Source organism: Cetorhinus maximus, chromosome 14 (genome assembly GCF_964194155.1).
Source record: "Cetorhinus maximus chromosome 14, sCetMax3.hap1.1, whole genome shotgun sequence".
Classification (NCBI taxonomy): Eukaryota; Metazoa; Chordata; class Chondrichthyes; order Lamniformes; family Cetorhinidae; genus Cetorhinus; species Cetorhinus maximus.
In genome coordinates, this window is record NC_135892.1 from 72,044,697 (window position 1) to 72,066,954 (window position 22,258).

At 42.6% G+C, this 22,258-nt stretch overlaps 1 protein-coding gene across 1 annotated transcript in view; it reads right to left on the reverse strand.

Moving 5' to 3' along the window:
- ush2a (Usher syndrome 2A (autosomal recessive, mild)) overlaps window positions 1–22,258 on the reverse strand; it is a 1,183,552-nt gene that overhangs the window by 428,787 nt on the left and 732,507 nt on the right. The window contains exons 42-43 of the mRNA XM_078556364.1: window positions 9,661–9,811; window positions 3,721–3,863 (exon numbers count right to left, since the gene is read on the reverse strand). Of these exons, the coding sequence (XP_078412490.1) occupies window positions 3,721–3,863; window positions 9,661–9,811 (294 nt within the window). The remainder of the gene's footprint in view (window positions 1–3,720; window positions 3,864–9,660; window positions 9,812–22,258) is intronic.

A 22,258-nucleotide genomic window follows, 5' to 3' on the forward strand; every position in this document is an offset into this window, starting at 1 on the left:
AGGGAAAACTCAGGAGATCTGACAGCATCTACGGAGAGAGAAACAGAGTTAACATTTCGAGACTGTATGACTCTTCTTCAGAGCTCTGAAGAAGTCATACAGAATCGAAATGTTAACTCTGTTTTTCTCTCCGCAGATGCTGTCAGGCCTGCTGAGTTTTTCCAGCATTATATGTTATTATTTCAGATTTCCAGCATCTGCAGTGTTTTGCTTTTATCTTAGGATTCTGAAGGGGCTTGGTCGGGCAGACGCTGAGAGCTTGTTTCTTTTCACTGGGAAATCTAGAACATGGAGGCACAATCTCAGATGGCAATTATTAAGGGTTGAGATGATGATAAATTTCTTCACTGGAGGATTGTAAATCTTTGGAATTTTCTACCCCATTGGGTTGTGGATCCTCCATCGTTGAATATATTGAAGGCTGAAATAGACAGATTTTTGGTCTCTTAGGGAATCAAGGGATGTGGGAAATGGTGGGAAAGTGGATTTAAGGCTGATGATCAGCCATGATTGTATTGAATGGTGGGGCAAGCTTGAGGGGCCTACTCCTGCTCTTATTTCTTACGTTCCTATGTTCTTAAAGCACCAGTAATAATGTCCCTTTTACTTATATAGTTCTTGTAAAAACCTAAATCATTATACTTTTTGTTAACCTGTTCTTTTGATTAATACATTTACAGATCTAAAAAGTTTATTATAATCCAAATATCACGGAGCTGCCTCAGGGAGATTGAATTGATGTTCAAAAAATTAAAGGTTTAAAAATTTATTTAAACATGTCCCCTCATGTGTCTGTGTCACATGAGATGGGACATGTTTTTATATTTAGGGAAAAAAAATGTATTTATTTCATAAAAACTTTAGGAAACCTTTTCCTAAAAAATGTGAAGGCCGCTTTGCCTTTTTGCCTGCCCGCCAATCTTAAGGTTGGACAGCAGCATTAACAATTCTATCAATTACTTTCTTAATAGCCTTAATAGGCCGTTTACATATCGGCGGGCGTGTTGGGCCTGTTCCCATACACCGACTAAAAAATCCTGGCCTATATTGTTCTTTTCACCCATCCATCCCCAATGTGATTTGTCATTTAACAATGGCCAATAGCGATTACACAACTGTACACATAAAATAAGGAGATCAAAGTGATCAGCTGCTTAATATAGTTGGGTTCAATATCCCTGGGCAATGAAAGAAACAATCAATCAGGGCTCCCATTCTTGTTTGCTACCTAATGTGTAGATGTCAGCCAAGGGCTACACATTGCTTAACTATGATGTTTGCTATGGTAAACTAGCTTGCTAACATGCATTGAATAGGCTCAGATATGAAACGTAACCTTTTGGTAAAGTCCAGGAAAGCTGGCGATGTACCACAACATTAGACAGTGCTTTCACTGGAGAAGGGAACAAATGAGGCAACAGATGGAGATACACAAGGATCATAAACCTAAGGTGTAACATGATCCCATCCATGTTTTTGTCTCACCACAATTCTCGCTCCTCTTCTTTCCTCAAGTTGTTGCTTGTTTGCTAGATATGATTCCATGAGTGCTAGTTACACTCCGATACTACATCCACCTGCCTTAATAGCAAGTAAGCTCTTCTAATGTGAAGGCACTAAAGCCAAGCTCATCCTGTCCTCACCTCACATTCACACATATGCACTTCTAGCAGGGGTCATATGAACATACGAAATAGGAACAGAAGTAGGCCATTCGGCCTCTCGCGCCTACTCTGCCATTCAATAAGACCATGGCTGGTCTGTTTGTGTTTTGAATTACACATTCCCATCCACCTCCACCTTTGATTCCCATGCCTAACAAGAATCTATCTACCTCTGCCTTAAATATATTCAATGACTCAGCCTCCATCGCCTTCGGAGACAGAGAGTTCCAAAGTCGCACAACCCTCTGAGAGAAAAAAATTCTCCTCATCTCTGTCTTAAAAGGCCAACCCCTAATTTTAAAACAGTGCCCCCTAGTTCTGGACTCACCCACAAGAGGAAACTATGTCCACCTTGTCAATACCATTCAGGATCTCATATACTTCAATCAAGTCACCCCTCAATCTTCTAAACTCTAGTGGAAACAAGCCCAATCTGTCTAACATTTCCTCATACGACAACCCACTCATTCCAAGTGTTAATCTAGTAAACTTCCTCTGAATCGCCTCCAACACATTTACATCCTTCCTTAAATAAGGAGACCAAAACTGCACGCAATATTTGAGATGTGGTCTCATCAATGCCCGTGTATAACTGAAGCATAACATCCTTACTTTTATGTTCAATTTCTCTTGTAATAAAAAAGAGCATCCCATTAGCCTTCTTAATTACTTGCTGCACTTCCATACTAACTTTGTGTGACTCGTGCACTAGAACACCTAGATCCCTCTGCATCGTGGATTTCTGCACCCGTTCTCTGTTTAAGTAATACTCTGCTTTTTAATTCTTCCTGCCAAAGTGAAGTTAGCTTGATAGTTATCAGGAGCAGTAGCTTTAGTTGATTTTCTACAACCCAAATGCATTAAGCCCAATTCCTTACCATTGACCCAGTTGAGATTAGATAAGTTAGCCAAGACCAAAAATCAAAACTTAAAAGTTCCTGGTCTCAAAAATTCAGTGATTTATTGAATAAAGTTGTTGAACTCTGGTCCCTTTAAGCTTGTTTCTATCAATAAGAAATGCAACCACCCTTGTCCACATCTAGGTAACAGGCATCATGCAAACTTCTACACATGTTCTTCCCTAAATACAGACATTTGCAATACTCTGTGCACAGTATAGATGCTGCTTTTAAAATTCTCTGAAGAATAAATATGTGAAAGAGATAATTGATTTTTAGTGCAGAAGTATTATTTAATGACAAATCAATCAGGGGAAACAGCAGTTAATATGAGCTACACTTTTTATTATTGTGTTTCAACTCTGCTCTTAAAAATTAATAACAGTGAAGCTCTGAAAGACAAGTTGTTATTTTAATATGTTTTTTAAGACGTGCTATGATATTGGGCAGACCTGCAGGGACCACACTAAAAGTGATTAATTAGTCTATAGGAAACTCAAGTTCAAATCCTATTCTTGCTGAACAGGTTTGCATCCTCACAAGGCTTCTGTGGAAGGTAGGAGAAACATACTGCAGTGGTGGTGTCTGGGGTCGGTGTTGGGGTGGTGGGGGGGAGTGAGAAGTGGTGAGACGCAGGATGCGGGCAGCAAATCCCTTCTTGGATGACTTAAGTGCACAAAAGAATAATCCTAATATATAGGTAGTTGCCAATGAATTAGAATTTTGTTTTCTGCTCTCTGTAGAAAATACCACAGAACATGTGCAGGTGAGGTTTAAGCTTATAGTGTGGAAAGAGAAAAAGAGAAATTACACTATATTATCTTAAGTAAGTTGTTGTTGGAATTAGGTCAGAAAATAAAAGCAATTGACTTTAAAAATGGGGTGAAAAGTTTAAACATATCATGGATCAGTTCAATGGTTACTCATGGTTGCAGCTGGTATCCAGAATAATAATAATTTATACATACACTTTGATCTTAAAAATAGGGTCTAAAAAGTACCTTAAATGATTACTTATTCTTACATTTTAAAATATTGATATAATTTCCAGATATTTCATAAGAATATCCACCCCACTATTATTGATATGTTATAATCTTTAGGAATTAAGTTAGTCAATGTTTTGGCTATATCCCTACAGTGTACAGCATACTTACTATCTTCTGCGGTAACCATCCGTGTCCAGTCACTAATGGTACTACCATGTCCATTGGAAGTAACCAGTCTGAAGTCATAGGCTGTATATGGATGAAGACCTGTTGCTAAATAGCTAATGGCTGTTGTCGGATTGGGCAAAAAGCTGTAATGAATAATTAATAAATCACTTATCTATTCCATACACACCAGAAAACATGCATGTACTTGCAACAATGAACTACTTTTTTCAAAGTGGCTATAAAATAAGTATTTTCTATCTGGTATTTATTTGCAATAATAATGAAACTGGATAATGTAACACCTTCTAAAATTGATCTCACACCATCTGTCTAAATTTGGTTGAGCAACTTTGTACTTAAATTATACTATTTAATGTGTATCAATGAAGAACAGAAAGCAGTACAATACGATGTAACCTGTATAATTGGCTTGTTACTGATATACCTAAGCAGATATAATACACATAATTTTAAATTAAAAAGTCATAACAGGTCCATCAAAACCAGGTCACTATATTATCAAATTTTCAATCGTTAAATTAAAAATGATACATGTTGTTTAATTTAAGTGCTTTCATATTTTCAATTTGCATGATTTTAATCTAAATAAGACAGTGATATTAGACCATCATTGACCATAAATTAGCATGACTGTCAATCCCTCCATCTCAGTTCACAAAGAAACTGTGCTTGCCCCTGATGCAGTTCATTGAGACACTACCCTGTACAATTTCATAGAGACACGCTTCCTCCTCCAACACTCCCGGTACATATTGATACTCCTCCTTTCATTGCCATCCTTTTCCTCCTTTCACTTGTTAAAAATCATTCTTTAGGATTTGGGTGTCACTGAACGTTTTGCACAACTTTAATTTCCTTTGAGAAGATAGGGGTGAACCTTCTTTTTGAACTGCTGCATTCGATATGGTGAAGTTACCCTCAATAGGCGGTTAGGTAGGCAGTTCCATGATTTTGATCCAATGACAATGAAGGAATGGCCATATACATTTAAGTCAGAATGGTGTGTGATTGGAGGGGATCTTGAATGTTTTAGAGTTGCCTTGTAACTTTGACCTTTTAGATAGCAGAAGCCACAGATTTGGAACAGCATCTGAAGAAGCCTTGATGGTTTTCTGCAGTGCGAACTGTCGATAGTGGCCACTGCAGCCACGATACACCAGTGATGGAAGGAGTGGATGTTTAAGCTAGTGGATATAGTGTTGATCAAGTGGACTGATCTGTCCTGGATGGTGCCAAGTTTCTTAAGTGTTGTTGCAGCTACACCCATCCAGGCATGTGGAAAATATTTCATCTTTAAGTGCCATGCATTTGCTATTTCATTGCAAACCATTTCTCTGTTTGCCCCATTTCATCACCATTCATTCCCTGCTTTCAGTGACATCCATTTCCCATTTTCATTGCTCTCAGTTTCTCCACTTTCCCCTTTCGCTGTCAACTATTCTCATATTGACTGTCATCCAGTTTTACCTTCAGTGATGGCAATTACCTGCTGGTCAGTCAGTCAGTTTGGCTAAGTACTGCTCATAATCCATTAGTCTAAGTTTCTTTCTCCTCTCAGCGCCACTGTTAATATAATAGGCAGAGAGTGTAACCTCTTTATACTGTAAGGCAAACTCCTGTCCTCATGTGAATTCTCATTTACAGAACACAAAGGCCGGGATAGCGTTTGTTAAGGCAGACAATAGACCATACGGTCCCTTGAGCCTGCTCTGCCATTCATAGTTAATCTTCTGCCTCAGCTCCACTTACCCACCTGCTTCCCATATCCCTAGATTCCCTGAGAGACCAAAGATCTATCTATCTCAGCCTTAAATATACCAAACGATGGAACATCCACACACTCTTTCAAAAGATTCATAAACCTTGAGTTAAGCAATTTCTCCTCATCTCAGTCCCAAAACCCCCTTTCCTGACACCATGCCTATGTCATTTGGATTCCGCAGCCAGGAGAAATAACCTCTTGGTGGCTACCCTGTCAAGTCCCTTCTGAATCTTGTATGTTTTAGTGAGGTCACCTCTCCTTCTTCTAAACTAGACTGCGTATGCCCAATTTACTTAGTCTCTCATCATACCAAAACCCTCTCATGCTAGGTAACAATCTTTTGAACCTTCACCATACCACTTCTAATGTAAGGATATCCTTCCTTAAATATGCAGATCAATACTGCACACAGGTGTGGTCTCCCCAAAGCCCTGTGCAATTGTAGCAAGACTTCTTTATTCTTGTACTCCAATCCCCTTGCCATAATGGCCAATATGCTACTTGCCTTGCTTGTTGTACCTGCAAACTAGCTTTCTGTGTTCCTTATACAAGTGCACCCAAGTTTCTCAAAACAACATTTAAAAGTTTCATGCCTTTTAAAAATATTCTGTTTTTCTATTCTTACTACCAAGGTAAATAACCTCACAATTCCCCACATTATACTCCATCTGCTGCCTTGTTGTCCACTCACTTGACCTGTCTATATCTATTTGCAGCCTCTTTGTGTCCTCCTCACAGCTTATATTCCCAGTTAGCTTTGTTATCAGCAAACTTTGATACATTACTCTCAGTCTCTTCATCCAAGCCAATAACATAGATTGTAAATAGCTGAGCCCCAGCACTGATCTTTGTAGCATTCCAATAAGTTTCCCCAGTTCCACATTAATCCTTGACTTTGTTGGTCTGGAGTTGAAGTTGTAGTACTTGGTGTTTGAATACTTGGGTGTCAACATCTGGTTTGCTTCTTGTGCTCCTCAGTGTTGTATTTTGCTTTGTTGATAGTCTGTCTTCCTTGGTCAGAAAGCATGGGCTTATCCCTCTCCTTCTGAAGGGAATGCTCGCTCTGTTCTTCCATAGAGAGGACTCATGTTTTTTTTCAGTGAGGTCTGCCATGTTCTTCCTGGGGGTTGAAGATTTACCTCCTTTATATTTGTATGTTCCTCAACCTTGAACTCAATCTGCAGTTCAGCTCCTAATGCTTTGCTCTCTTTCTTCAAGTGCACTTGTGCCTCTGTGAGTCTTGTCTTGGTGAGTTGGTGGTCACTTCTCTCCTGCTCAGGATTAACTTCGTGTTATGCAAGTGAGCTTGAAGGTCCAGCCTCATTGCTGTAGTTTTCCTGGTCCTGTAACTGCAGCTCTGAAGTTCGGGCTCAACCTTCTGCTGCTGCTCCTTCTCCTCTGTACCCTCTGTTTTAAGTATGTTGGTGCTCATCTGTAGGCTTGGCTGGTCTGAACCAAGAAGAGTATTTTTTGCCGTCTGTAAAGGAGCTGGAATAACTGCCTCTACAAAGAGTGAGGACAATTCTGAACTGAAGCCCTAGTCAAGATCATCATTAGGACCTCTCAGGAGTCTCTAATTCAGTGTAATTGGCTACACTGGTTGTTTTGACGTCTTCTGCCATTTTGAGGAGGTTGAGGGCAACATAGTCATCTCTGCTGAGGACAGAAAAGGGTTGATTACGGATGACATGCAGAATTTTGATTATTTGCTTGTTGCCATACTGGAGCAGCTTTTGGATCATGCCTATGACTGGTAGTTGATTCCTCCTGGACCATACAGTGGTGTGCCTGTCGTCCGTAGGCAGAGGTCTTTTAGCCACAGTGCCTGATCTGACAGGACTGTCACATTGGCTCCTGTGTCTAACTTAAAATTCATGAGGTGACCATTTACAGATATGTCAGTATTCCAGAATGTGTACTGGGATCCTTATTTCTCCCAAGAAACATTGTTGATGTTTCTTTTTGATGTGGCTCATCTATCTCAAGAACTCGTTTGGGATCCTCCACACATCTTGCGCTTTGGGCTTATACATCTTTCTAAAGTGTCCCAAGTGGTTGCAGTGAAAGCACTGCACAGTGATTGCTGGACACTGCTCATGCCTGTGAGGTCTTTTGGTGCCACAGCACTGACATGGTCTGCTACAATCTTGTATTTTTCTTGGGTATTGCTTTCCATGCCCTGGAGTCTCTTTGCCCTTTTGCTGCTTTATGAGCTGGACTGTTGGGGTTGTTCTGTACCATGGTTTAACTTCACCACACAAAATGGATCAGTTTTTCTGATGATTTCCAAATGTCTGACAATTTGGGTGGCCTTTTCCAGAGCCATATCTTCTTTAGATTGGAATACACCCGGAAGAGTACTATCAGCCACTCCCGCTACCATTCAGCCTCTTATGGGGTCCGACTTAAGGTCACCATAGCCTCCAGCCAATCTGGATAATTCACTTATGAAAGAGTCTACAGGTTCCCTGGGCTTTTGGACTCTCTTGTTAAATATTGCTCACTCCAAAACTTTGCTTCTTGGGTTAAAGTAGGTTTCAAAGGACTTCATGACTTCTGCAAAGTTATTGGGTGATTCATTTATTTCTTGTCTGGCAATAATGTCATTGGCAATTAGACCTACTGAATATAATAGTGTATACATTTGTTCAGCCTCTGTTTTCTTATTCAAGCCTGATGCAATCATATAGCATAAATATCTTCTCCACAACACCCGATTTTGCACCTGGTCAGGCCCTTCCATCTGCCTTAATTGGCCTGGGAGTGTTGATTTACATGGCTGTTTTCAGCACATGGGAGTGCAGCTTTAATTTTTTTTAAATGGCACTGCTATAATCGTTTTTTCTTCTTCCTGCGTTTATGACGATTTGGCATACTCCCGACGCTGTTAAGGAGCCATTTTAAACTTCAGTGATCTTGCAGAAAATATTTTGAATGAATTGTTTTGGCCAGCTTGTTGCTTTCCTGAGCTTGGAGAATCGAGTTGAGGCTGACTTTTTGCTCTGACTGCTCTTTAAAATTGTTTTCTTCATTTGCGCACGTTCATCACATGCTATGGCGCCGACTCTGAATTCAGACTGCAGCGTTCTTCAAGCTGGACTCGTTAAAACAATCGGTCTGCCAGTCCTGCCTGATTATTGTGCCAAACTTCAAAATTTATTTCAGCTTTTTTTTTAGAATCTTCTCACCCCTTTGCAATCTGGCTAGTCCTTTGATTATGCTTTTGATTGGGTCTCACAACAGACCTCCATGTGCTCTGGTGGAGTCCTATTACACTGCACAGTTGATCTTCCTTCTGTCCTTCAGCCTCCGCACCTGTAATGGAGCTGCTTAGGCAATCTCCAGCTGTGTATTTGAGGTCTTCAAGTTAGATGTGTTTCTTTCAGGTCAGACCACAGTTTCTTTACTTCTTCATTCTTAGGAATTTAAGGGTCATTTACCTGCTTCCACCATGTTTTAATGTTGTATGTTGTCTCATGCAGAGGTCTAGAGGCTTATATGATTAAACAATAACTGTTCATTAATAACATATAGCTATATACATATATACAGGATACAGCCCTGATTAGGTGCTATCTTCATGCCGACTTTTACCAGACTGACTCCTATACTCTACGAGTCCCATGAGATCTTCTATATCATAAGGTGTGTGGAACTATTTCCCCAGTCCCACATTCTCCTTAACAGTCCCACACACCCTAATATTCAATGAGCAGGTCATATTATTCAAAGCAATTGATTACAATATTATTTAAAATCCAGCAAGTCCAGTCTGGGAGCCATTTAACTGGAAACCCTGTTCAACCAATAGACAAGCAGAAAGATGTCATTCTCATCACCAATCATGTCAGGAACATAAACATATGGGTCCATTTCTCCAGCATATACATATAAATCAGGAGAAATGAAAGTAAATTATTTAAATTTGTAACTTTTTAAACCAGACTAAGTTTAAATCCCATTAAATTTAACTTTTTGTTTTGATATTCAAATGCAGCTAAAAATACATCAAATACAATAAACACAATACAATGGCAACTAATTTATTTTGATTTTTATTAAACTAAACAAATCTCATTATAATGTAAACCAGTAAAAATGTCATTTCAATTATTGAAAAAGAATCATCAGCTAAAACAGGTCTTCACACTACATACTCTGAAATATCACCAGTGGAATGTAGGAGCCTTGTCTGAAGCCGGTAGCTGGGCAAGCCTGGAGCATTATTACGAGCTGGTGCAGACCAGGCAACCTGAAGACTGGTCGGAGTGGCAGATGAGAGCCTTGGAGGCAGCACACCATCTGGAGCTGTCGAGAAGCATGGAAGAATTAGAGCAGAGAAAACTGCAGAGAACATATGCTGAATGGATTCAAAACATTCCTCAAACCAAGAAAAAAAAATCCTGGTGATCACCAGCAATGGTATTCTGTCAGAAATATTCTAAGATCTTCACTGCTAAATTGCTTGTATGCAAATTTTATACCGGTACTGCTAAAATGGCGATTAGATTCAAAAAGGAGGAAAATTGTATGCATGTGGAAGATTGCACTTCACTATCAGGCAGTTTTTGATCTTAATAAACATTTTTATTTGTAAATCCTGCCTTAGATGTATTTAATGTTGTCATACGTTATGTATTCTGATATAAAAAAAGGTTTTACTTCTTTATATTGTTATGGACAGGAGGTGGGGGGGGGTTAATTTAAACAGCACTAACTTTTCCTTTCATCGCCCGTCCATAAACAGAAAAGTGTTGTTGATTTGCTTCCCCCTTTATAAGCAATGGTATATTTCCCAACCCCTCAGTTTTGATGTGCTCCAATTTTTTATTAATTATCCCACAGCAAACTCAAGATAGGACGAATTCAAAGGGTTAGTTTATTTGCACACACTCAAATGCAAGAGGAGGATTGCAACGTTGTCTCCTTTGCACAGTAAAAGAGGGATAGAGAAAATAAAGATTTATAGTGCAGAGATAACAGAGAAAAGAAATGTTGATTCACGTGGGTTAGAGTCCAGAATCAAAGTCCAGTAAGGCATTCCTTCACGGAGGTCAGTGAGCTGAAAACTGATGATGGATAGTTCACTTTTCCAATGGTGTTAATTTCACACAATGAGATAGGCATACAGAGATGAATCAGTCTTGTCGGTAATGATACATGAATTTCCAGCTGAAGCAGTATAGATGGGACCATGTGTCCAACCTTAGCAGAGCTCCTTTTCTGTGATGCTGTTAGTCAGATGGTAAAAAAACAGATTGCGACTTTGCAGTTTAGCAAGGCAATATTACTGGCTCCACAAGCCAGAGGCCCATGTCACATGGCTCCCACCTCACCACGCTGTCTTTGACAAAAGATGTGTATCCCTCATCTGGGTCCCCAATATTGTTAAATGTCTCAACCATTAAAATTGAAAGGAAGGTTCTGGGCCCTTTGTCTTTGCAGACAAGCAGACTCTTGTTGGTCAGCATGGGTTGTGAAATTCAGATGGCCTTTTCATAGCTCTTTTTGAATGTGGTATGTGCAGACCACAGGGGGTCATTAGTGTTTTTCAGGAATAATGATGTGCGAGTTTCCCTGATGCTGCCAGGTAGCTTCTTTTCTTCGGGGTCACAGGCAGGCATAGATTCAGCCATTTTAAGTCTTTGTCCAGTTTGAAATTTTTAGAGATAGCAATGAGCATATCCCTATATATCTTATAAAAAAAGATAGAGGGCGAGGTCTTAGTCCCTTACAACATGAAATATAGTTACTGACAGTTTAAGTTCTGGGGGCTGGCTAACACCATGGCTAGATGGCTAGAGTGTGGTTCAGAATAACACCAACAGCGCAGGTTCAATTCCCATTCTAGCTAAGGTAGACTTGGGACCTGCTTCCTCACCCTGATCAACATTTGGTGCAGAGTGGTGCCCTTCAAGCTGCATAACTACTTGTCTCTCTCTGACAAAGGGAGAAGTCTACTGCCCCTCTTGGAATATAGTTAATTACCTACTTAGTTTAAGTTACGCATAATATATATTTTTGAACTAAATTGTGAAGCTCTGCTGTGACATAAACTGTAACATATGCCATTGCATTAGTCATCTTCAGTTTTCTTCTAAAGAATTCTGATTTTTTTTTGAGTAATTGGAATGCTTATTCACTGTCCAAAGATAAAGTTTGATAGCTCCCTCACAACTGGGGAGATGAAGACTCATCTTTGTTTTCGCATTTTTTTTACAGTTAGTTTTAGGGCACCATCAAGACTGAGCACTATTTGCACTGAGCCCCAATTTGAGACAGTTGCTAAGACTGATGTGTGAAAATTTAAACTACAAGTCGCTAGGACCACAAGGCTGGAATTGAATGTCCTTAATACCTTGTTCAAAGCAAATGATCATACTCTTAAATCTCATACAAAATCTATTGTCGACAAATCATCCAGAAGACACTGCCATGATAATATAGTTATGTATGCCTAATATCATAGTTCATATGTTTTAGAGGTATAGCTTTTTAATTTTAGAAATTGAATTTTAAATGTAAGTTCAGTGGGGAAAAAGAAACACAGATAAATATCTAGAGGCTACCAAATCACACAATCTTAAGATAATTACAACTCAAAAGTCAGAGTAAAAGTGTGAGACTTATAAAATGGTAGGTGGTCTTACTTAGCTAAAGAATTGGAGACGTGATGCCTGCAGTTATTGCAGTAAAAGAAATGTTATTCATGTGGAAGGCTTTGGAATTAAAAGATAGATAATTTATACTTCTACCTGGGAACAGGCCGTGTGTGTCTCATTGCCATGGAGATGGGTGGAGCCTAGTGGGATTCTTTGTTTTGAGTTTATCTCAGTGAATCCAGTTAGAGCATAGCCAGCAGGCAGGACTGGTTGATATATGAAAAAGCAGCTCAGAGACTGTGGGCGAAATATTCTGTGTCCGCTGGCATCGGGCATCATGGCGGGCGTGAGCAAACAATATGGCAGGAAGGCCAAAAATTGGTTTCAAGCCATCGTGAAACATATTTGCAACAGTCTGCTCTGCCTGTCAATGGCGGGCCGCATTTCTTGCCGCTGGACATCAGGAACTTCATTGTAATAGCATTGCATATAAGCCCAGCTCGCCGGAATCATCCCCCAATGCTGGATTATCCGAGCATGTTGGCGGGTTACAGAATGGCACTTATAAGGCGTGCAGCTGGCGAGCTGCACCTCGAGAGGAACTCGGAGGTGAGTGCACGTAAGGTTGCGCAGCTCTCACGAGGGTCGCCTATTGGACCACAAGTTTGAGGCACTGCACATTCAGGCAAGGGCACAGGCAAGTTGTTTCTTCCCAGCTGGCTGAAGTGCAGTGCGGGGCAAGAGCTGCCCTGCAGTCGAGGTGAGTTGGGGGGGTCAAGGGCTGCCCTGCAGTTGATGGCAGCACACAAGCACGTGCGGTGGTGGGTGGGAAGCTGCCAGGCATTAGGGAAACCTTGTATAAAGTGAACATTCCTTTGCAGCTGAGACAGTTCAGGCGCAGTCACATTGATATGCTTGGAGTTGAGCCTCTATCTAATCTGCCACTCAAGCAATGCAGAGGCATCAAAGTGCCACCATGTGCTCCAAAGATTTTCACCCCTCGGGCACAGACTGCAAACTAATGAGTGTTTCAGTGGGCTGCAGAACAATTGGACGACTGAGCACATTGTACAATCTCCTTGCTAAAGCTGGTCATGGAGCAATCACTGGTGGAGGCACTCACAGCCCCTCACAATGTCATCATTCCGGTTTGGATCAGTCTCCCCCATGGTTCAAGCTAACAGCGCAGCCTTGCAGTGTGGGTTAGGAGAATGCCTGCGCCTGAGCTGAGAGTACAGCATGCAGTCCAGTGGGCAAAGCTGCCACCAATCGGTCAGGTGGAGTGGGGCGGAGGGGGGTGGGGTTTCGGACAGCCATGTAGCGCACTAAGCTATGGCCATCCAAATGGTGGCCAGCACTCTCTAGAATGCGTTAAGGGGCCTTTAGAGTTAACCAAGAAAGGTTCTTAGAACACCCAAGCTAACCCATGCATCTCCCTCTTTTATCCTGCAGGAGGAGTACATCAGGAACGTGGAGCCTGGTGACCAAGCTGTATGCCTTGTGGCGTTAAGTAAGCAGAAACAAAGGAGAAGAGAACAACGGAGGTAGGTGGCTGGGCACCCTTATGAAGAAGGGGCGGCTGGGGCTTCTGCTTACACCATTGAAGAGCCACAGCGAGCCATCACTGGCCGGTGCCTAGCTAGACTCATGGTCTATAGACACTGCCTTTCGTTCCTGCGGATGACTGAGAACCAGTGTTGTTGAAGACTGCGCATGTCCAGGGAACTGGTCGGTCACATCTGCAGGATTTGGTGTCCATAAGACCATAAGGCATAGGAGCAGAAATTAGGCCATTCAGCCCATCGAGTCTGCTCTGCCATTCAATCATGGCTGATAAGTTTCTCAACTCCATTCTCCCGCCTTCTACCCGTAACCTTTGATCCCCTTACCAATCAAGAACCTATCTATCTCGGTCTTAAATACACTCAATGACCTGGCCTCCACAGCCTTCTGTGGCAATGAATTCCACAGATTCACCACTCTCTGGCTAAAGAAGTTTCTCCTCATCTCTGTTCTAAAAGGTCTTCCCTTTACTCTGAGACTGTGCCCTCGGGTCCTAGTCTCTCTTACTAATGGAAACATCTTCCCCACGTCCACTCTATCCAGGCCTTTCAGTATTCTGTAAGTTTCAATCAGATCCCCCCCATCATCCTTCTAAACTCCATCGAGTATAGACCCAGAGTCCTCAAACGTTCCTCATATGTTAAGCCTTTCATTCCTGGGATCATTCTCGTGAACCTCCTCTGGACCCTCTCCAGGGCCAGCACATCCTTCCTGAGATACAGGGCCCAAAATTGCTCACAATATTCTAAATGTGGTCTGGCCAGAGCCTTATAAAGCCTCAGCAGCACATCCCTGCTTTTATGTTCTAGTCCTCTCGAAATAAATGCCAACATTGCATTTGCATTCCTAACTACCAACTCAACCTGCAAGTTAACCTTAAGAGAATCCTGGACTAGGACTCCCAAGTCCCTTTGCACTCCAGATTTCTGAATTCTCTCCCCATTTAGAAAATAGTCTATGCCTCTATTCTTCCTACCAAAGTGCACAACCTCACATTTCCCCACGTTGTATTCCATCTGCCACTTCTTTACCCATTCTCCTAACCTGTCCAAATCCTTCTGCAGCCTCCCCCCCTCCTCAATACTACCTGTCCCTCCACCTATCTTTGTATCACCTGCAAACTTAGCCAGGATGTCACGGGGACATGGAGGGCATCCACTGTCAGCGGCCGTGAAAGTGCCAGTGGCACTCAGTTTTTATGCCAGTGGCTCCTTACAGGGCTCTGTGGGATATCACAAGCCTCCACCCACAAATGCATCCATGAGGTCACAGACATCATCTTCGCGAGGCCACACAACTTTGTGCATTCACCTGGGACCAGGGCAGCCAGGATGCAAGAACGCTGGGCTTTGCTCAGATCTCAAGTTTCCCACTGGTGCAGGGTGCCATCGACTGCACTCATGTGGCACTCAGATCTCCATGGCAAAAAGCGATCAACTATGTGAACTGCAGAGGATTCCACTTGCTGAATGTTCAACTGGTGTGTGACTACCACAAAAGCATCCTGCAGGTCTGTGCACAGTTTCCATGGGGTGTCCTTGACTCCTACATCCTTAGCAGGTCTCAGATCCCTGGCATCTTCCAGGGTCCACAGGGGCTGCAGGGATGGATCCTCGGGGACAAGGGCTACCAACAGAGGACATGGATGATGACATCTGTGCAGCGGCCTCAGACTGCAGCAGAGTGAAGGTATAACGAGGCTCATGCTGCAGCTCGCACCTTGGTCCAACAAACCATCGGGATGCTGAAAATGAGGTACCGGCACTTGGATCTGGTGGAGTCCTGCAATACATTCCACAGAGGGTGTCACGCATGGTCATCATCTGCTGCGCCCTTTACAACCTGGTGCTGCAACAGGGAGAGGAACTATCTGAGGAGGAGATGGAGGAGCTGGAAGTCTCCACCGATGAGGAGGACATTGTCGGGGATGAGGATGAGGAGGTCCTCAAAGGCAATGATGACGGCGTTGAGACCCTCACACTGGCCAGACAAGGCAGGCGTGCTCAGGGGGTCCGCATAGCTGCTAGATTCGTGGAGGATGATGACAACATGCAGTGAGGAGACACCATAGATCCTCACATTGCATCTGTGAATATTTACCGTCAGTCTGGCTGATGGCAGTGTACATACCATTAGTGCACAGGCTCCTGTCATGGAGACGCAGTGGAGGCCCTAATAGTTACTAGATTCCAGGAGGATGATGACGACATGCAGTGAGAACACTCCACAGATCTTAACCTGGCCTCTGTGAATGTCTGACTCCTGTCTGGTTGAGGGCAGCTCACTTGCGCTCTGTGATCAGGGTCGTATCATGGAGATGCAGCCATGAAACTTTAAATGCACCTAATCCTTTGTCAGCCTTCAGCATCTGAGCCCTTCAGAAGCACAGCATCACCAGTCACAGACGCTGAAGAGATGGGGGCCAGCCCCACCTCAATGGTGCTGAGAGCAAACAGAGAGAATGATAGAACTCTGTGATGCCTACCCACAATATTCAGACAGCAATGACAAGCATCATTGAGGTGCAGGCATCAGTAATGTGTACAGTGAGTGTGAAGCCAGACCATCACTTTGGTCTGAAGGTTCCACACTGCACAAGGAAGAGGTCCTGGACTGAGACACCTACCTTTATCTTGTGCAGGAACCAAGGTTTCATATCTGAGTGACAGAAACACTGCTCATCATAACAAGGAGCCATTCTTGGATTTTATTTACAATAGTGTATGTGTGATTAACACCGGTGCCCAGGCTGTGCAACTACATCTTCTTAACTTTCCTAACCCTGCCGCTACATCTTGGTGCTCCCCTGACATCCACAGTGGAGGTGGAGGCAGCCTCCTGGCTGCTACGCCCTGTCTGTGATGACCTTGATCGGTGTCATCTGGAGGGCTGAGACCTGGAGGGCCCCGGCCTGCCTTCATGGTCCAACTGTGTGGCAGTGGCACCCTCCTTGGCCTGTGGAACTGGAATTGCTGGGGTTACAGACAGAGGGAATTTGGATGGGCTAGACACTCCCGGAGTCACCTGGGTGAATGGCCCTGGGGTGTGCACCTGCTGATCCTCCTCTTTATGGGTGCCCGAGGGCCCTGGGCTGACTCCTTGAGGTGAAGGGAAAGCTGCAGAGAGATCGAGCTGCCCCACAGCCCTCTCATATCAACACTGTTGGAGGCCAGCCATGGCATCAGCGATGGCGTTCAGCCTGCGCTGCAATGCAGGACTCAAGTCCTGGACCAAGGTCTCCATGGTGGCCACCATCCTACCAGTGTTGACTTCGGTGCTTTGGTATGCTGGTGCTTTCACCTCAGACTGAAGGCAGATGGATACCTCCATCATGCCTTGCAATCTGAGGAGTGCAGCAGACATCCCTTCCTGATGTTCCCGAGCTTGCCTTAACAGCTCCAGAAACTGAGGTATGACCTTGGACTCAGCAGATTTCTGGCATCCAGCAGTCCTCCGAGTGCCAGGAGTTCCTGGCACCACCAGTTGTGGATCAGACAGTGCGATGTGCTCACCAAATTGTGACCCGGAGGCTACTCTAAAGTTTTGTCCCACCGAGGTGTGTGTCTCTGCACAGGTAGAGGGTGTGGGTGAGGGCTGTGATGGATCTTCAATTGGGGTTTCAGTAGATTCCCCTTCCAAGGTGTCTTTGGTGCTTGAGTCGAGGAGCTGGGTCATGGACTCCACTAGCTATTTCCCAGAGGAGTCTCCAAAAGCAAGGGGAGATAATTAGTGCATGGCAGTGGCCTGTGAAACAGGATGCATCACTCACAGCATGGTCGTCTGATGGAAGTTACACTGCTGGATCACCACTTGGCTGAGCACTGCCAACCTCACTGTTAGCACAGGAATGGTCCAGATCTTCTCCGGCCAGCTCGATGATTCTATTTTCAAAGTCCATGAGGACCTTGATTTCAGGCATTCCTCCACCAGTCTGTGACCTCTTCCTTTTGTTGTGTCCCAGCTTGTCCTGCATGAAGACAGATGGAGAGAGTGTAAGCAGGATACCTGCCAGGCCAGTTGACAAGATTGCCTGGCATGTGTGGGTGCTGAGTGGTCCCATGGACAGGATGAGGACAATGAAGGTGTGTGTGAGAGAGTGAATGGTGATGTCCCTTGAACTGGCAGTGAGTGATATCCCTGTGGATGAGTGATGGGTTTTGTGAGTGTGTAAGTTGAGAGTGATGAGATGAGTGACTTACCCTGGCAGAATGGAGGAGATCATTCATCTTCTTTTGGCACTGGGTGGCTGTCGTCTTTTGTAGGGCGTTGGCACTCATCACTACTGCCACTGCTCCCAAGACAGATTGGTGATGTTGCTGCCCCTCCTGTGGCCAGAGCGGGGATAGAAGACATCACGGTGGGCCTCCACAGCGTCCAAAAGGCATTCCAGGGATGCATCACTGAATTGGGGTCTACAGTCTTCTTGCCCTTCAGGGCTATGTCTTCTGTGCAGTAGTCCTGGGCTGAAAGCACTGAGAGGTGTACACGCGGCTGCACTTTAAATATGGCGCCTAACTGAGAAAGCGGCGGGGTGACAGCGTGGTGGGCGAATGAGAGCTTGCCCACCATTGAAACAGCGTGTTTCCCAGGAATGCCCGATTAATGAGATGGATTGGGAGGATATGGCATGAAAAGCAGCCATTGCAGCCGATGGATAAAACGTCCTTTATCCTACCTCCTTTCACACTTAATGCAAATCTGGGACGATTCCGCCCTGTGTCAGCTTTGGGTCTTATGTAGCTTGCAGCTCCTTGGAAGCTGAGTGATAATGCCTGACCTACACCTGAAGTAGAATAAATGCTCGATCTATCATCCATGATGCAGCCTGCAATTGGGAACTAGTATTCAGCATAAGACAAAGTTGGTCAGGGGTAAAATGACTGGAGGGCTTGTTTAGCTCGAAGCTAAAGGAAGAAGTTTACAGTAATCCTCTTCGTGAAAGACAGTTAATATTGTTGCAGTTGACGTTCTAGAAGTAATCAGATTGAAGCCATAGCAGGAGACTATTGGAAACCAAGGGTGTTTCTGATGTTTTAAGCCACTGTGCAGGAATTGCAAGGAGGCCCATGCTTGCTGCAGAATGCAGAGCTGTGAGGATGCTACAAGAATTTTGCAGGGTTGCCAAAAGCTAATGGAAGGACCCTCTTGAAATCCTGGACCTTGGAGAATTGCTAGAAGACTGAGGAGAAATTGGAGTCAATTCTGGAGAGCTGTATTATACCTTTTGAGTTGGTCCGAGGAAAAGCAACCTTCAAGATTTCCTTACATAAGGAAACTCATGGTGGTCGGTGGGGGTTGGGGGGGGTGGGGTGGGGGGGGGGGGGGGGGGTTGAAGTAAAATGAGTTGATAGCATAAGTTTTATTAAGCTTTAGTGTTAAGTTAATAGTGCTTGCTTTGTTTAATTTCTCTTTATATATACAATAAAGTTTGTTTTTGTTGAAAAAAATGTGAAACCTTGTGGCGTTGTTCTGTCGGTTCATTGCTGGCTGTTCCGATTTCTTCTTTAAACATTAATAGTCCCTAACAGGATATACTAAGCATATACTTATTTGTGTCAGATTCTACGTGAGTTTCCAGTCAATGACCAATGTCTTTACTCAAATTAATTCTACAAGTGGCTATATCTCAATGTGGATCAACTTGGACATAGTTACATATTTTGAATTTTAAAGTTGACGTTGCCTTTTCTAGTTTGTTATGATGTTCACAGTTTTTAAAATATAAAGTTATTGTAATAATTACGCTTTTGTGTCATCGTCAACTCTTTATCTTTTCTGTGCACATCTTTAATTATTGAGTTGTCAACTCATAAGAATGGTCTGCTGATCTCCATAGTCCCATTATTTGCTTGACTAATTAGTAAGAGAAGAATTATATTACCAGTGGTCCTAATTTTCTAACAGTGCTACCGTAGCAAAACAAAGGCATGGGACTTAGCAGCATAGGAAAACGTTGTGGAAAGCATTAATAAGAGCATTCCTTTTGAGCATTGCTCCAAGGTTTGCTGAGATGTTTAATAGTAGTAAAAAAAAATCATAAAAGCAATGTTAAACCACCTCATTATTGGTTAACTGCCTATTAAGACAACATTTGGAGTTTGCTACATAAACTTTATCATTAGTAACAGCATTCTTCAATTCCAGCTGAGGTAAGTGCTACTGCTGACTTTTAAACATGAACAACCCTGGACTCACCAGTGCAATGCCACAAGTGTTCAACACAGAACAATTTACCCTGACAAATTATTTATCTGCTTTTTTTCCAATCATTTTAAATCTGTGTTTGTTGGTTACTGACATAGCCCACCAGTCAAAATAGCTTATCCATATTTACTCTATCAAAACCCCTCGTAATTTCCATCAATTAATCTTCCCTTAACCTTCTCTACTCTATGAGAAACAATTCCAGTTTCTCTAGTCCTTCCACATAACTGAAGTCCCTCATCACTGGCATCATTATGGCAAATCAACTGTGCACCTTCTCCAAGGCTTTGATATCCTTCATAAATTTTGGTGCCCATATTGGACATCACTCTGACTGAGGTCCTACATAAAGTTTGATGGTAACTTCTTTGTTTTTGTAGCCTATGCCTTAAAGCCATTTACTTTATTAATAGCTTTATCAACTTGTGCTGAAACCTTCAAAGATTTGTGCATGTGAATCCCCAGGTCTCACTGTTCCTCTACTCCCTTTAAAGTTGTACCATTTAATTTGGATAACTTACCATGATCCTCGATGTTTGACCAAGCGTGAATGTTCGTCACATAGGTACTGATGAAACTAGGTAGCCAATCACATAGTTAGTGGTCCGAAGACCTACCCTGAATTACATCATATGAAAGAGTGTTACTTTTATTTATATTGCTTCTCCTCATCTTTCCTCCCAAAATACATCACCTCACATTTCTATGCAAATTTAATCAGCTCATTTAACCAGTCTCCATATATTCTTATCTTTCTCCTTTATTTTTAGTTTTTCCTAATTTCTTTTTATTCTTCATCTCCTTTCTTCTATTAACCATGACTGCTGTTAATTTCCGCAATATGGTACACCAAAGTTTAGCTTTACTATTTTTAACGATTGTATTAAAGAGGGACATGTTCCATCTCATTGAAGAATCAAGTAGTCATTTGTCTTTTTAGGACATTTTTATCTTTCCTGTGGGAAAAGCCACAATATTTTATTATGCCACACATTAATGATTACAGTTAGACCCAGCACTATAACTCTGAATTTTGCATAACAACCAGTGGGAATAATGACTTTCTTTTGTTTATGTCACCATTTAAGTATCTCTTTACCCAAGTAACAAATGTTTGTTATGACAGGTATTGCATGATTGGTCAGTTTCTCAGTGTCCATGCAAATGATTTACTTTATGAGAATACTCCCAAACTAAAAAGCTTGCAGTCATATTGACTATATCGGGTTACTATTTGCTTGTCATCAAGCAAGCGAGTCATACTTATTTTCTTATTAAATTCACTCACAGGTGTTGCTGGCAACTGTTCATCCCTCATTGCCTTTGAGAAGATGGTGGTGAGCTACCTTCATGAACACAACTGAATGGCTTGCTAGGCCATTTCAGAAGGCATTAAGAGTCACAAGTAGGCCAGACTAGGTAAGGTCAACATATTTCTTTCCCTAAAAAACATAGTGAGCCAGATGGGTTCTTACACCTATCCAGCAGTTTCATGGTCACCATTACTGATGCTAACTTTTTATTCCAGATTTATTTAAAAAAACTTAAATTCCCCAGTTGCTGTGGTGGAATTTTAACTCAAATCTCTGGATTTTTAGTCCAGTCACCCTTATATACTTAATGAGTAGACAAAATGGGAGCATTAACGCATTAGCCTTATGAAGATATTGCTATGTTTGAATTCTATTTGTATAATGCTGGGAATGACTTTTTGTTTTTGTCACAACTTAAGTAGCTCTTTACCCCAAGTAATAAATGTTTGTTATGACGGTCATTGCATGATTGGTCAGTTAAAAGAAACACATTCAAATTCCCAAATATACTGTAAAACTCATTGGCCGCAAAAATTGATAAGGCTTAAAAACGGGCGTGAGGATTGCAATACATAATTAACACACACCTGTTGCTACTGATGCAGGCAGCACACAAAACATTTTGACTGGAGCATATGTTGGAAGTCATTCTAGTATTGTGTTTCCCCTAAGAAAGCAACAAGACTGACACAGGATGGCAGAGAGAAAGTTCCAAGGTTCACTGGTGCAGCGCTGGAGACCTCAGTGCAGGAGATGGATTTGAGGAGAGACATCCTTTGTCCACAGAGCACCAGAATGCCCTTAGACAGATATAGTAAAGGCATTGTGGTCTTTGCCGGCAATATAACTCCAAGGATCAGGATGCAGTGTAACAAGTTCAGTGCCCTCATATCAGTAGCCAAGGTGAGTGAACATACGAACATGTGAACAAGGAGCAGGAGTAGGCCATTTGGCCCCTTGAGCCTGCTCCGCCATTTAATAAGATCATGGCTGATCTGATAGCAACCTCAAATCTGCATCCCGCCTACCCCAACTAACCTACCACCCCCTTGCTTACCAAGACTATCCACCTC